General features: G+C 48.6%; 1 protein-coding gene across 1 annotated transcript in view; it reads right to left on the reverse strand.

The window, feature by feature from the left end:
* Positions 1–12,530, reverse strand: part of RASGRF1 (Ras protein specific guanine nucleotide releasing factor 1) — a 59,938-nt gene extending 47,408 nt beyond the window's left edge. Inside the window, exons 1-2 of the mRNA XM_079953583.1 lie at positions 12,145–12,530; positions 791–897 (exon numbers count right to left, since the gene is read on the reverse strand). Of these exons, the coding sequence (XP_079809709.1) occupies positions 791–897; positions 12,145–12,408 (371 nt within the window). The 5' untranslated portion in view covers positions 12,409–12,530. The remainder of the gene's footprint in view (positions 1–790; positions 898–12,144) is intronic.
* Between the last annotated feature and the right edge of the window lie 987 nt (positions 12,531–13,517).

A 13,517-nucleotide genomic window follows, 5' to 3' on the forward strand; every position in this document is an offset into this window, starting at 1 on the left:
TGCTCACTGCCTCCTGTGCTTGTTGCCTGCAGCCACTGCCTGCTCCCCTCTTGCCTCCTTTTTTTCTCTCCCCCACGTTCAGTGTGCTGGGACTTCCCTGGGCTGCCTTCAGTCGCCTCAGGTGGCAGCAGAGAAGGGGGGGAGGGGGCTCCTGCCATTTTCTGTTTTGCCTCAAGCAGCAAAATGTCTTGGGCCAGCCCTGTTTGCAGCCATGAGATGTAGAACGCAAAACGCAAACCAAAAACCCAACAACAAATTCTGAGGTTGTTAGGATGCTGAATTCTAGGCATGGAGCAAAATCCTGTGCTTCTTTAGAATTCCAGAGTCAGCCCAAGCATTGCTCATTGTCAACGTTTTCTCTGTAAGCAGCCCAGAGGGGCTGATTTCCTCTTATATGGTTTCTTCTGTGCTATAATAATAAATTATTATTATGTTTTATCATGTTTTTAATATTATGTTGGGAGCCACCCAGAGTGGCTGGGGAAATACCGGTAAATATATTATATTACTACTACTACTACTACTACTAATAATAATAATAATAATAATACTAATACTAATAATACTACAGTACTATTACTACTTATGAGCCATTGCTCAGCAAGGGTGACCAGAAATAAGGCCTCTTACTGGCTCCCTCTCCCACTCTCTCTCCCCCAGCAGAATTAACATGGTCAGCGGCCTCTTGCACCTGACCTGACACATGCCAGCCCAGCCCTCCATCCCAAGACACTTTGCCCCAGCAGGATTCATGTTCCACGGAGCCACTGAGAAAAGGAGGAGGACTTACCTGGCATGGCTAATGGCTGCTACCCATTCATCACAGTCTTTAGCATCTTCTGTCCTCAGCTCCAGGGTTTTCTGGTTTTCATGGTTGAAGTTAACGGTGAAATAATGCTATAAAAACAAAGAGAAGAGCTATTACTCCTAAAGGCAGCCAGCTGCATTCCACTGCAAGGTTGCCAAATATCACTAACTCATCCTGGCATTGTTACACAGAAGACACAGAAAGCAGAGGACTAACTCAAAAGGTTACAAATTTATTACGGGGAAAGTCCATGGAAAGCATTTTCTAGCAGGCAAAAGCATGGAAACCATGACAGATTAGATACGGCTTTGCAGCATTATTGGGCCTGTTGTTGTTGTTGTTGTTGTTGTTGTTGTTGTTGTTACCATCAATTTATTAATCACCTTCGGCTGGTAGGTAGTCTGCCTAAAGGAGAGGAGAAAGCAGTTTGCAGCCATTCCCTCCTCGCTTTGTCAAGGGAAGAGGCCAGAGGGCCCCAGGAGAGACCACCAGCCACTTCCAAACTACAGCCATGCCATTGCAGGGGGTTGATCTAGATGACCCTTCAGATCCCTTCCAACCCTTTGATTCAATGTCTCTTCCTTCCTGGCTTATTTTCTGCAGTGCACCTGGCTGCTTTCTGTGGTCTGGCTTGCATGGGCTGGCTGTGGGAAGGGGGCAGCAGTAGTGGGGACAGCAGATGCCGGCCCTGCCATTTGGGACATGGGAGCTCACCCAGATTTCCCCTCCAGAGGCACTATGATGAGCAAATGGTTTGGGGCAGCTACTTTCTATGCCCCCTCCCCACCTTCCTGTCTCTAAGAGGTGACAATGCTGAACCTTTGCAGCAGGATCATGGACCAGCATTTGAGAAAGCAAGGGGCATGATGGACACATGCCCATGGAAGGCACCTGCCCCAGAACAGGCCCCTAGAATCCAGGCCACCCACCAGCCCTGGAAGCTCCCCCCCACCCCGCAGACTTTGCTGCATCTCAGATGCCAGGCTGACATGGACAGGAGCAGAATGGGGCTTGGCACAGAGGCTATTTTTAGCCTCCCTTGGCATTTACTGTATTTGTGTTAATTTTCATCAGGGCGGCTTCGAGAACCGCAAAAGAGTTTTCGCAGTTCATCTACTCTCCTTCCCTGCAGTCTCCTAGGAAACAAGGGATGTTCTCTAAGGCCAGAGACAGAACCGAGTAAGTTGGAAAATAAATAAGGAAATGCTGAGCGCCGTCCGTTCTGCCTCTTGCCAGGACGTCCTGGAATCCAAAATCCAACCACATGGCCCCACAAAACTGCTGGCCTCCAAGCACAGACAAAAGCAAATGCTCTAGAGAGGGAAAGGGCAGCAGGCAGCTCAGTGGCAGAGCAGCTGCTTGTCATGCAGAAGGTCCCAGGTTCAATCCCCAGTGGCATCTCCAGGAAGGGCTGGGAAAGACGCTATCTGGAAACCTGGAGGGACATTGCTGCCAGTCAGTGTAGGGAACACTGCACTAAATGGACCAGCAGACTGACACAGTATGAAGCAGATTCCTTTGCTCCTCTCTTACTCTAGCCAAGGGACACATCCTCTTTTGGACAACCTTCTGTGGCCACATGCTGGAGGTGGGTAGGGCAAAGGTGGAAAAAAGGGTCACAGCAATAGATGCAACTCTTTCCTATATATGGTTAACTACATTCCAGCCAGCTCTCTCCTGTGGCTCCTAGAAGCTGCCAGCATGTGGCAGCAACCACACTCAGGGAATGGCTTTGACTGGCTGGCTAAACCAGGTGAGGGTAGCCAATGGGTCTCAAACCCTCAGTGAGTTAGGGACTTCCCCTATGTGCAAAGACAGGCTCTGGTGGATTGAGCGGATGAGACCAATAGGTGGTCCATCGGTCAAGAAGGTGGTTTTTGCACATGTTGTAGAGGGAAATGAGGGGCAGTTGAGGCTCATCAACCTGTGAAGGTAGCCCATCTAGAAAAAGGAATATTCTGATCCTAAACCTCTGCCGCCATGTGGGATATCCTAGGGAGAAGAAAAGTCTAAGGAGTAAACCCTCCACAAATCCAGAGTAGAGTTCCTGGGTCAGTTGGATGGTGCCTTGTATGCCTCCTTCTGGGAATTCCTGCAGCCAAGCTGGTGCCAAACATATTGCCTTCCTTTGGACCATATCAGTGAGGCTGGGGTGTGTGTGTGTGGTATTATCATCTGGGTACCCCAGGACCTCAAATACACACTGCCTAGACTTGCACCCCAGGAAAGTCATTTTGGTGCTGCTAATGCCACCATGCACACCACATTGAGATCCTTGGAAGATAAAACTGGTACATGAATAAAATAAATAATGAAACATATAATAATCATTGCAATGGTGTCTAATGCACCCTGCCATTTCTTATCTCCATTTATTCTTTATTTTTTTACACTATGTGCAAAAAGCGATGAGGAGAGAGTGCTAAGATATCAGAACTGCATGATAATATGAAAGCATTTATGTGAGCTTAATCAAAAACACAGCTAAGTCATTCTTTTTCTCAATTCGGATTGAAGCTGTTTGTGGGGGAAATGCATCAAAACACAGCATTTTGTAAGAAACAACAGGATAGCTATTGTTATAGATTTGGGGGGACCCCCCTAGACCCTAGAAATTAATAAATAGTAGGATTTTGATTATTTTAAAGTTGTCATATTTTGAAGAGAAAAAAAGAGGACACTATAATGGCTCTCATTTTAAATACCCCGACTATATGTAGGCTTTAGAAACTGTGATATATTGCTGTTGGGGGCAGGAGAAGAGAAAATGAAAGCAAGTCTTCAACCACCGGTTATGTCAATGTCTCATCCAGAAAGTGTAGCCAGAGACATTTCTGCAAATTAAAAAAAACCACCTGGGCAGAAATTTTACCCGTGAAAAAGAGGACATGTCCTAGAAAAAGAGGACACATGGCAACTCCAGTTATTTGGAGTATTGAAGCAAAGATTGGGGGCCCATGGAAAAGTACAGGCTTAATTTAATTCCAAGCAAGTGCCACACCTGGACCTGGGATAGAGGCGCTAACATGACAAAACGTGTTGATGGCCCATCTAAGAGGAATCCTGGGCCTGGGCAGAGAGAGACTGCCATGTTGATGGGGTGCATGTTTGAGGTTTCAGGGTGGGAGTGTTTTTAGCAAGGTATGTTGAGAAGAAGAAGGGAGACCAAAGATCAGGATCCATCTTGGGTAGGCTGGCTGAAGGCTGGCTGGGAGAGATGACTTTGACTCCAGTGCTGCACTGCTGTGGGGAACAAGCCCCTCTTGAAATGACCATGTTGTAAGAGATGGGCTTCCCCCGTGCAGACTGAAGGTGTCAATATGTGAATAAATCATATTTCTTAAAGCTACAACAGTCTCCACTGTGTTTCCTTTCTCGAAAGAAACACAGAACCTAGGTGAGTGCCTGGAACCCCTTAGAATCTTGCTACTGCTCAGCAGAGAATGGGGCGGTACCTAACTTTTGTAACAATATGGATTGTGGCCCACATTGTGTGTACCCTGCTTCCCAAGCCAATGGTGGGAGCATACTTGATGTAGTGTAGACAGGAGGGTGTGAACTACTTCTTTGCCGCCACCCGCCTCTGTGTCTAGCTGAAAAGCAGCCTCTGAGGCTGCACTCAAGAGCGGGGAGGGAGGCAGAGCAATCTTGTCTACCATTGCAATTCTGCTCAAAAACTAGACACATTATTCAGCTGCAAGGGACAATGGTTCCTCTATGACCCATCCCCCGCCAAAGAGAGAAATGCAACAGTGCAAAGACAGTTTTGAACTCCTCAACAGCAGAAAGGGAACAGTTTGAATAACCCCTCCTGCCTCTTCTTCCGCCACTCAGCTTGGCAGCCTCCTGAGACTGCAGCAGGTTAAAAAGAAAACAAACAGAAACCCCCCCCACACACACCAATATCTGATGTAGAACTCTGCAGCATGTCTCATATGTCATGACAATGATGGAGGAGTTCAGTAGAAGAGTGGCAGAGAATGCCTGACCCTCTTCATCTCAATGGCTCTTCTGCTGTTGACCTCGCCTGGTGCAACTCTCCAACAGCAGAGTTCTTTGGAATGCTTCTTCAAGGATATGTTGCGATGCACGATTTCCACAGCAACCTCAACGCATTCCAGGCCAGGCTGAGCTAGGGCTTCTCTCATCTAAATATAGCTGCTGTAGTCCTGATTCTTCTAAGGGCATCGACATCTCTCCTCCTCCTGAGCAGATGTGCTATTGGGCCACATCCTGGCAAAAGGTTCCAGGAGCCCCTCCTTGTCTTTCTCTTTAAACTGCCCTGTTTAAAAGGCCTAAAGACACAAGGCAGGTACTACACAACAGGGCACACCACATCACCTTTCGACACAAAACCAAATAGGCATCACTGACAGCAAAGGGCCCCAGCAAGGGAACCTCATCACAGCACTGCTGCCTCCTGGCCTCTTCTGCCCAGCAACCAGAGTCCCATCCAGTGCTGGAACTTTTCCATGGCCCACAGCATCCTCCCCTTTCACCCCCTTGCATGAGAAGAATCTAACTCTAAACTGTTGTGATGCAAAATCAAACAAATGGTTAATTGATTCTGGATGCTCTTCATATATGAGTTATGATGAAGATTTATTTGGCAGCATTGACCATGTCAACCCATCAGCGGATTCAAATTGCATATGGTGAAACCATAAAGAGATGTGGTATAGGTCCAGGAACCTTAAACTGCAAACTTAGCAATCAATTGAAAGAAAATCACATGCATCAAATCCTATACAGTGGTACCTCGGGTTAAGAACTTAATTCATTCCGGAGGTCCGTTCTTAACCTGAATCTGTTCTTAACCTGAAGCACCACTTTAGCTAATGGGGCCTCCCGCTGCTGCCGCACTGCTGGAGCACGATTTCTGTTCTCATCCTGAAGCAAAGTTCTTAACCCAAGGTACTATTTCTGGATTAGCGGAGTCTGTAACCTGAAGCATCTGTAACCCGAGGTACCACTGTATGTCCCACAACTGAACTGCAATGCAAGGAGCTTGCAACAGGGATGAAGGTAAACCAAAATGCACCAGTCACAACCAAGTGCATAAACTGTATCACTGAGAAGAGTGTTAAAGTTTATTTCCCTCCATTTACTGAAGCACCAGACTGCAAGATGTAGTATGCACTGAGGTGTATGGCCCACTTAATGTTCCCTCCCTAGGGAAGTATAAATACATACTAATTTTTCTGGATGATTTCTCAAGGTATTGCAATGTGTACTTTCTAAAGGAGAAAAGTGAAACTGTACAGTTCAGAAAACACATCACCACGGTGAGCAATAAGCTTCAGAGGAAACCCACAACTTTGGTCAGTGACAGTGAAGGTGAGTTTACCTCGAGCCACATGAAATCTCTTGTGGATGAAGAGGGGATTACACACAAGTGGGGAGTGTTTTACACACCCTTCAACAAAGCTCAGTCACTGAGAGAAAGTTTAGGTCTCTTATGGAGATGACAAAGTGCATGCCGAGTGACCCTGGCCTTCCCAAACAAATGTGGGGAGATGTGGTAGCCCCTGCAATATATCTCCACAACAGATTGCCAACCAAGAGAAGTACATGTACAGCTTTAGAACTTTGACATGGAAGAGTGCCGAGTATGTCACACAAACATGTATCTGGTAGTACAGGCAGTGAACATTTTTGGTGTGTCCAACTGACACGTGATCACAGACATGCGGGTCCTTTTGGACCCGGAAGAGGGCAGAACGGGGGATGAAATGCTTATTTGCACCACCAACACACATGGGGGGGACGACGAATGGAACCCCCCATGTGAAATGGCCACCACTTGTATTGCTATGCCTTTGTACTCAAGGAGAATAGACACAAGTTAGACTCCAGATCAGGACAGACTATTATGATTGGATATGCTACTGGAGCAAAGGTGACAGAGCAATTGACTTGAATACTGGAAAGGTCAGCACAAGACATGTGGTTCATTTTGATGAACACAGGACAGCTGCCAAGAGAGGAACTGCAATATATTTTTTGGAGAGGTCAGAAGAAGAAATAAGAGCCCTCCTGAACTTTCCTGAATTGACATATCTGCTTTCTACTGTCACATCACCTAGCACAAATGATGAACAGGAAGGAGAAGCCTAGGAGCAGATTACAGGTAGCAGGAGAGGAGACTGATGAGAAGAGGTCTGTGCTGGAGGGTGATGAGGAGACTGATGTGGTTTCACAGCCATATGTCAGACACTCCTCAAGACCCAACAAAAGTATCCCATCTCCAGGATTGTCCTACACCACAAGGTCATTGGCACAACCCTGAGAACCTTCCACTTGGGGGTTGAGCAGGTGCCAACCACATATGTGGAGGGATGCTGCATAAGAGGAGATTGATGCGCTGCACCAGAACAAGACCTGGGCCCTCACCAAGCTGCCTCCCAGGAAGAAGGCAACTGGAAGCAAGTGGGTGTTCAAGGTAAAGCAGGGTGCAGAAGAGGAAGTTGAGCACTACAAAGCAAGACTTGTGGCCAAAGGTTACTTGCAAACGTTTGGAGAGGACTATGATGAAACTTGTGCACCTGCAGTGAGATATTCCAGTATTACACTGCTTTCAGGCACAGCAACTTCTTAACAAATAGAGGCAAAACACATAGAGATTGAAACTGTGTTTTTGCATAGAGAAACCTCAGGATAGATTTGCATGGAAGAGGCCAAAGGTTTTAACAAACCAAAGGAAGTGCATCTAGTATGCAAACTTCAGAAGGGGTTTTATGATCTGAAACAAGCTGCTAGAGCATGGAATGAGAAACTGCGCAGCATTTCCCCACAGCTAGGGTACACACAAGGTCACAGACAAGTGCTTGCACACCAAATGCAAAAATGGACAATTTTCTTATGTGTTGGCATTTGAAGATGACTTGATCATTGCAACTGAAAATGACCAAGACTACCCAAAAGTTGTGAAAGACCTAAGCAAAGGAGCAGAACAACTCGGAAATGTTTCTTCCTACTTGAGTGTTTAAACAGAAAGAGAAGGATCTTATCTTCTAAGTCAAAAGCAAAAAGTTATTGAATTGCTTGACAGCTTAGGGCTGCAAGAAGCTATGGAAGTAGCCACCCCAATGGTTACTGACTTTCTAAAGAGCCCAGATGAATCTGAACTCTTGCCAGACAACAACCAGTACAGGTCAGCAATTGGAAAACTTTTTGTACCTGACCACAACTTCAAGACCTGACATAGCAAATTCAGTGGAAATCCTGAGTAGTTAGGTCTCTCACTGAGAAGGATGAGACTGCTGTGAAAGCGGTTGTCAGATAATTACAGGGAACCATGAACTATAAACTTAAACTGCCAGCAGACAGCAATCCAAACTACTAGGTTATGTGAATGCTGACTGAGCTGGAGAAGTGAAATTTCTTTCTTCATTCTCTTCCATCTTGTAAAGCTGACCAAGCAACACATATGGGCTTGATCACTTCAAGCCCAGACCACGTGTTCATAAATGTTTTTCCGTATTTTGTAAATTCAAGACTTTCTACCTGTGTTCTTTTTGCTGCCACATGGAATAATGCATGAATCTGACCTTTGGAGTTTTTAAGTAAAGCATTTCAATTTACTTACATTGTGGTCTGTTCACTGCAAGAGAGGCAGTGGACTGAACAGGATATTTAAAAGGTCTAACAGTCTATTATTCCCATGCTTCATTGTGCTGCATGATTCTGTGTTTTTATACTCTGCTGGGGGCTCTCTCTTGCTGGAGTGTGTGTTAAACCCCATGCTTTGAATCTAAGGATCCAGCCAATTATTTTATTAATTAACCCACATGGGGTGATATTAATTATTATTTTCCACCCTACAGATATTCCACTTGTAGTTTCCTTGATAAGAATCTGACAGGTGAGCCTGCCTATTGACACCTTGGCTCTCTCCCTGGCAGTTCAGTAGTAATATTGGTGTTTTGTCTGGACATGATGGGGTGATAGGAAAATGTTTAACTGATCATATAACCTGTCTGTAGCAAATTAGAACACCACCCTGAAAATCTCCCCAATTCAAGTAGAAGGGAACATCTAGTTCCAAAAGCTGCCACTAGAGAAGGAAAACATTTTTTCTTCTTCTTCAGTTATCTGAAGATTTCACTTCCACCCAGGTTTCAGAGTTGAAATGCCCTGACCAAAGTCAGAGGCCTTCGATCTTCACTATGCTCCTTGTTGAGAAATAAAACACATTGCTACTTGGAGATTAAGTTTGCAATTCCTGGGCCAAGGCCAGGGTGATTAATCCTTTTGTGCAGGAGACCCAGCCATGAACTAGCTCTACAAATGTCAAAATGGACTCAATTATAAATCAAAGGGGACTCGTTTAGTTGTAGCTGAATGAAACAAATTCCCAATGTGTTGTTGGTTTGGTCTGAAGCAGAAAAATATATCCCATACCTGCCGGTTTGGGAAGGGCTGCTATCTGCAACAAGCTCCTCCTTCCTCAGATATGTGAAGCCTTGGAAGGTGCCTGCTACAGAGTCCTGACCCTCGGCCTATTGAGCTCTGTATACTGACTAGCAACAGTGGCTCTCCAGGGTTTCAGGTAGTGGTGAGTCTTTCCCAGCCATGCCTTGAGATGCCATTGGGGACTGAACCTGGGACTTCATGCACACAAAGCAGATGTTCTACCACTGAGCTACAGCCCTTCCCTTAGTGGACAGATAAGTCAGTACACATGTAAGGAGACATGGGTGAAGACAGAAATGGCCAACTGGTTTACCAGCCCATACATCAATGCCAAATGGGCTCTTGGTCAGTCCCACCAAAAAGTTAAAAAAAACCTGCCAGCAATTTGTGAAATAAAGAAAGTTAATGTCAACATCGGTGATGGATAAGTGTGGCAGCAATGGTTTAGCAAGGCTGATAAGTCCATATGGGAAAAGGTTGGATGGTAGAGCATCTGCTTTGCATGTAGAAGGTCCCAGGTTCATTCCCTGGAGTCTCCAGGTAGCACTGGGAGAGATTCCTGCTTCAGACACTGGGGAACCACTGCCAGTCAGTGTTGACCACACTGAGCAAAATGGACCAATAGTCTGATTCAGTATAAAGCAGCTTCCTGTGTTCTGCATCCAGAGAGAGAGCTGTCAGGCCAAGATCTATAGTACTTGCTAGCAGTTGGCCAATCAAATGCCTAACAACTATTGGGGGTGGAGAGAAAACCTGCTGAGAGGCCAAAGTTATAAATGGGATGTCCACAGAAATCCCTAAATCAAGAGACCATACTTTCCTTGGCATGCTGGCATCACAGACACACAGTGGTTTCTCATTGGCAGCAGGGGCAGGACTAATGTGACCACTCATGCACCTGCCACATGAGGGAAGCCATGTGCAAATTGGGGCAAGCTCCTTACTCTTCTTTCCAGGTCAACCACCTCCCATCTGCAATGTGCTGATGGGACACATTGTCTTCCTCCACTGTTGCTTACAAACAGGTCCCAGACAGGTTCTCATCCTGGCCCTGCTCAGAACCAAAACTCATTCGCTTTAATAGTTTGGCAATGTCCTGTGACTTCAGATCATTGTCAGGATCAAAACGAGGACCCACCTTGCAGGGTTATTATGACTAACATACTAAACAAATGCTGGCATTGCTATTTATTTTCTGTGAAGGAAGAACACATGGCACCCAAGATGCCCTAAGGATTCTGAGGAAGGTGTGCCAAAGAAGAAAAAGGGGGACCTGAAAATGGCTCACGAGTTGCCAGGGGCTAAGGAAGAGGATGCAGGTGGGGGGAGGAAACAGAAAGAGAAGAAGTGAGGACAGGAAGATAGCCTCATGACTCAGGTCTTCTTAGAGCAGGAGTAGCCAATGTGGTGCCCTCCATATATTATTGAGCTACAGCTCCCATCAACCCTAACCACCAAAGATGCAGGCTGGGACTGATGGGACAACACCTGGAGAGCACAATGATGGCTATGTTGTCTTTGCCTCTTCTGGTTGACTTTAGACAAATCAGTAGCACAGAAGGAACAATTGCAAATACAAAACCAATCTCTCCTGGGCGAGGAAGTCACCCCACATAGTATCTTCCTTCCAACAGTTTAATGGTCATTTTATCCAACAAGTCCTTCTACACGCTCAATTGGCACCCCTGTATTTTCAAACCTCCTCATCGAGTTTCCTCAAAAGGCAGAACCCACAAGCCCCATCACTGCAGAGACCTCCACCTTTGCTCCTAAGCTGACAGTGGAGCTGTTTCACTAGCCAAAGCTATGGAGGCCTGTGAAGGATCTCCTCAATGGGATCCTCAAGGGTTTCTGGCTTTGCAGGGGCTGAGCTCTGTACCTGCAGGATGGCCTCAGATTAATAGAGAGGGTCATTCCTCGTGTTCTATGGTAAGGAGGACTTTGCATCAGCGTGCCATGGACAGAGCCAATTGCCAACTGTTGAAGGTCTTGTCTAGCACAGATGCTGCTCTAGCATGGCTAGTTTCACTGTTGAGGAGACTCTGCAGATAGTCAAGGACTGGCCGCAACGTATCTCTCATAACTGCATTTAAATCAACAGGATAGCTCAGGAATCAGCGGGTGGGTTGGCTGGCCCCAGGTCCTGTGTGGAAGGGAAACTCTCTGCAAACCCACTGCAAGCTGACTTTGATGACACCCTGAAAGTTCTGGTGGGACCAAATTGCTCTTTTCCTATAACACTTTATGTTTACAGGTTAAGAACCATCAGATGCCTCGACCTGGACCCAGTCATAATTCCTAAAGCCCAGCACCCAAATATTCACTTGATAAAGGTGAATTGTGCTTGAGGGAGGCGGGTGGAGGGTGACATGGATTGCTGCAGAAGACCTGCTTCTTCTTTTTCTCCACCGGGGGCACCCTTGCATTTCAACTTGCTGACTAATTAATACGACTGATTACCCCAAATGTTGTGGGTTTTTTGGTTTTGTTTAAATGTTCTCTTGGCTGAAGTAACTTCAATTTCCTGGCCAGAGCAGGCTTCTTGGAGAGGGTGGGGGTAAAGGAAGTACCTTCCGCCCGTCCCGCATAGAGTCCTAAGCACACGAATCCAAAAATGGGAACACGAGAGGGGGGAGCTAGCGCGAGACTGCTGGCACTGCAGCGCTGGGAGAGCTGGAGCTGGAGAGCCTTCCTGACCCCCTCTGGCCTCGAAGGGGGCAGGTGTGTCACAAGCACCTGCGACGCCTAGCACACACCGTCCCCACACAAATCTCAAGGCAGCAGACACACCGGGCAGGGCTCCTCTCCCTTCCCCTCCCCCACCCAGCTGTCCACGGCCCAGGCTGGCAGCAGCAGATCGAAGCGCCCCCGACCCCTTCGCTTCCTCCCAGTCCTCCTCCCATCCCGGGTCTCTCACCTACCTGTTTCTCGAGGGGGTCCTTGGGCTTGGGCGAGGGCGCCCGGTCGCAGACGCAGCCCTCCAGCAGGTAGAGGCCAGCCGGCCTGGAGCTGGAGTCGCTCTCGAAGTAGAAGAGCATGTTCTGCAGGAGGGCGAACCACTTGGGGTGCCATTTGGTATTGTCCGAGCTCCGCTTGCTCAGGTAGCCGCGCCGGGCGCCGTCCTTCTTAGCCAGCAGCCCCAGGTAGACGGCGTGCCCGTCGTTCAGCCGCATCGCCTTCTGCATGGCGGGGCCGGCGGCGCTCACAGCCGCATCTGCATCCCGCTTCGCAGAGCCCCAGCAGCCCGGCGCCCGAAGCGCCTAGCCGCCTCTCACATGCCCCCAGAAGCAGCAGCAGCAGCAGCGCTCAGCCCGGGCAGCACCTCCTCATCGCCCGGCTCGGCTCGGCTCGCTGCCGCCAGCTCCGCGCTCGCCTCACGGGCTGGTCATGTGATGAGCACCGCGGACAGCGGCGCCCAGAGCCTCCCGCCGCGCGGCGGACAGCGATCTGCGCCGCGGACAGCGGCGACTGCGGCAGCGCCGCTCGCAAGTAAAGATCAGCACCGCGGACAGCGGCAACTGCGGCAGCGCCGCTCGAAGGCTGAGATCAGCACTCCGGACAGCGACGCCCTAAGACCCGCCTGGCGGCCTTGCGGGAGTTGGCAGGAGCGGCAGCAAACGAGCCGCGGTGCCACGGCGATGCCAATGGGCGCCGTGCCAGCTTCCTTCCCAAACGACCCAGCCTCCTCTCCGCCGCCTGGTGGGGTCAGGGCATTTTTGGCACTGGGCGCAATCGCCTCCCCACGGCCCGAGAAGAGAGCAAAGGACCCCTTCTGCTCGCAGCACCGGGCGTCATGACGAAACCTGCGCGCGCCCCTCCAGAGCGAGGCACGGGACTGGGGAGGAGGGCACGCAGGAAGGCACGGGCGATCGCTACCTCTCGGATCAGGTCCCACACCCCGGCATGCCAGAGGAGAAGCCCGAGACCCTCTTGGTATTGAAGCTGGCGGCAGATGCCGCTGCTGCTGGCGGTGTTAGAAACCGTCGCTGCGAGCATCACCATGTCAGCCTCTCCGCCAGCAGGAATGCGGCAGCGGGACTTGGCCCGTTTTTATTTTTAGCCTCCCTCTGGCGCCTACATGTTCCAGGGAATGTGTAGGGTAGGAAGGAAGGGCACCTTTACCGGAGCCAGAAACACCTGCCTGCCAGAGTCCTGCTCCAAACAGGACCCGGTTTAGTGATATCTTACTCCTTATGATCCAGGAATGTGGATTTCTCAGGTGACAGCTGCATAATTTCTCATGGTGACAGCAACATTTCATAGACCGCCCTGCAGAGCAGTCCTTTTTTCTTAT

The sequence above is a fragment of the Podarcis cretensis genome (assembly GCF_951804945.1).
Source record: "Podarcis cretensis genome assembly, chromosome: 14".
In the NCBI taxonomy this organism is placed as follows: Eukaryota; Metazoa; Chordata; class Lepidosauria; order Squamata; family Lacertidae; genus Podarcis; species Podarcis cretensis.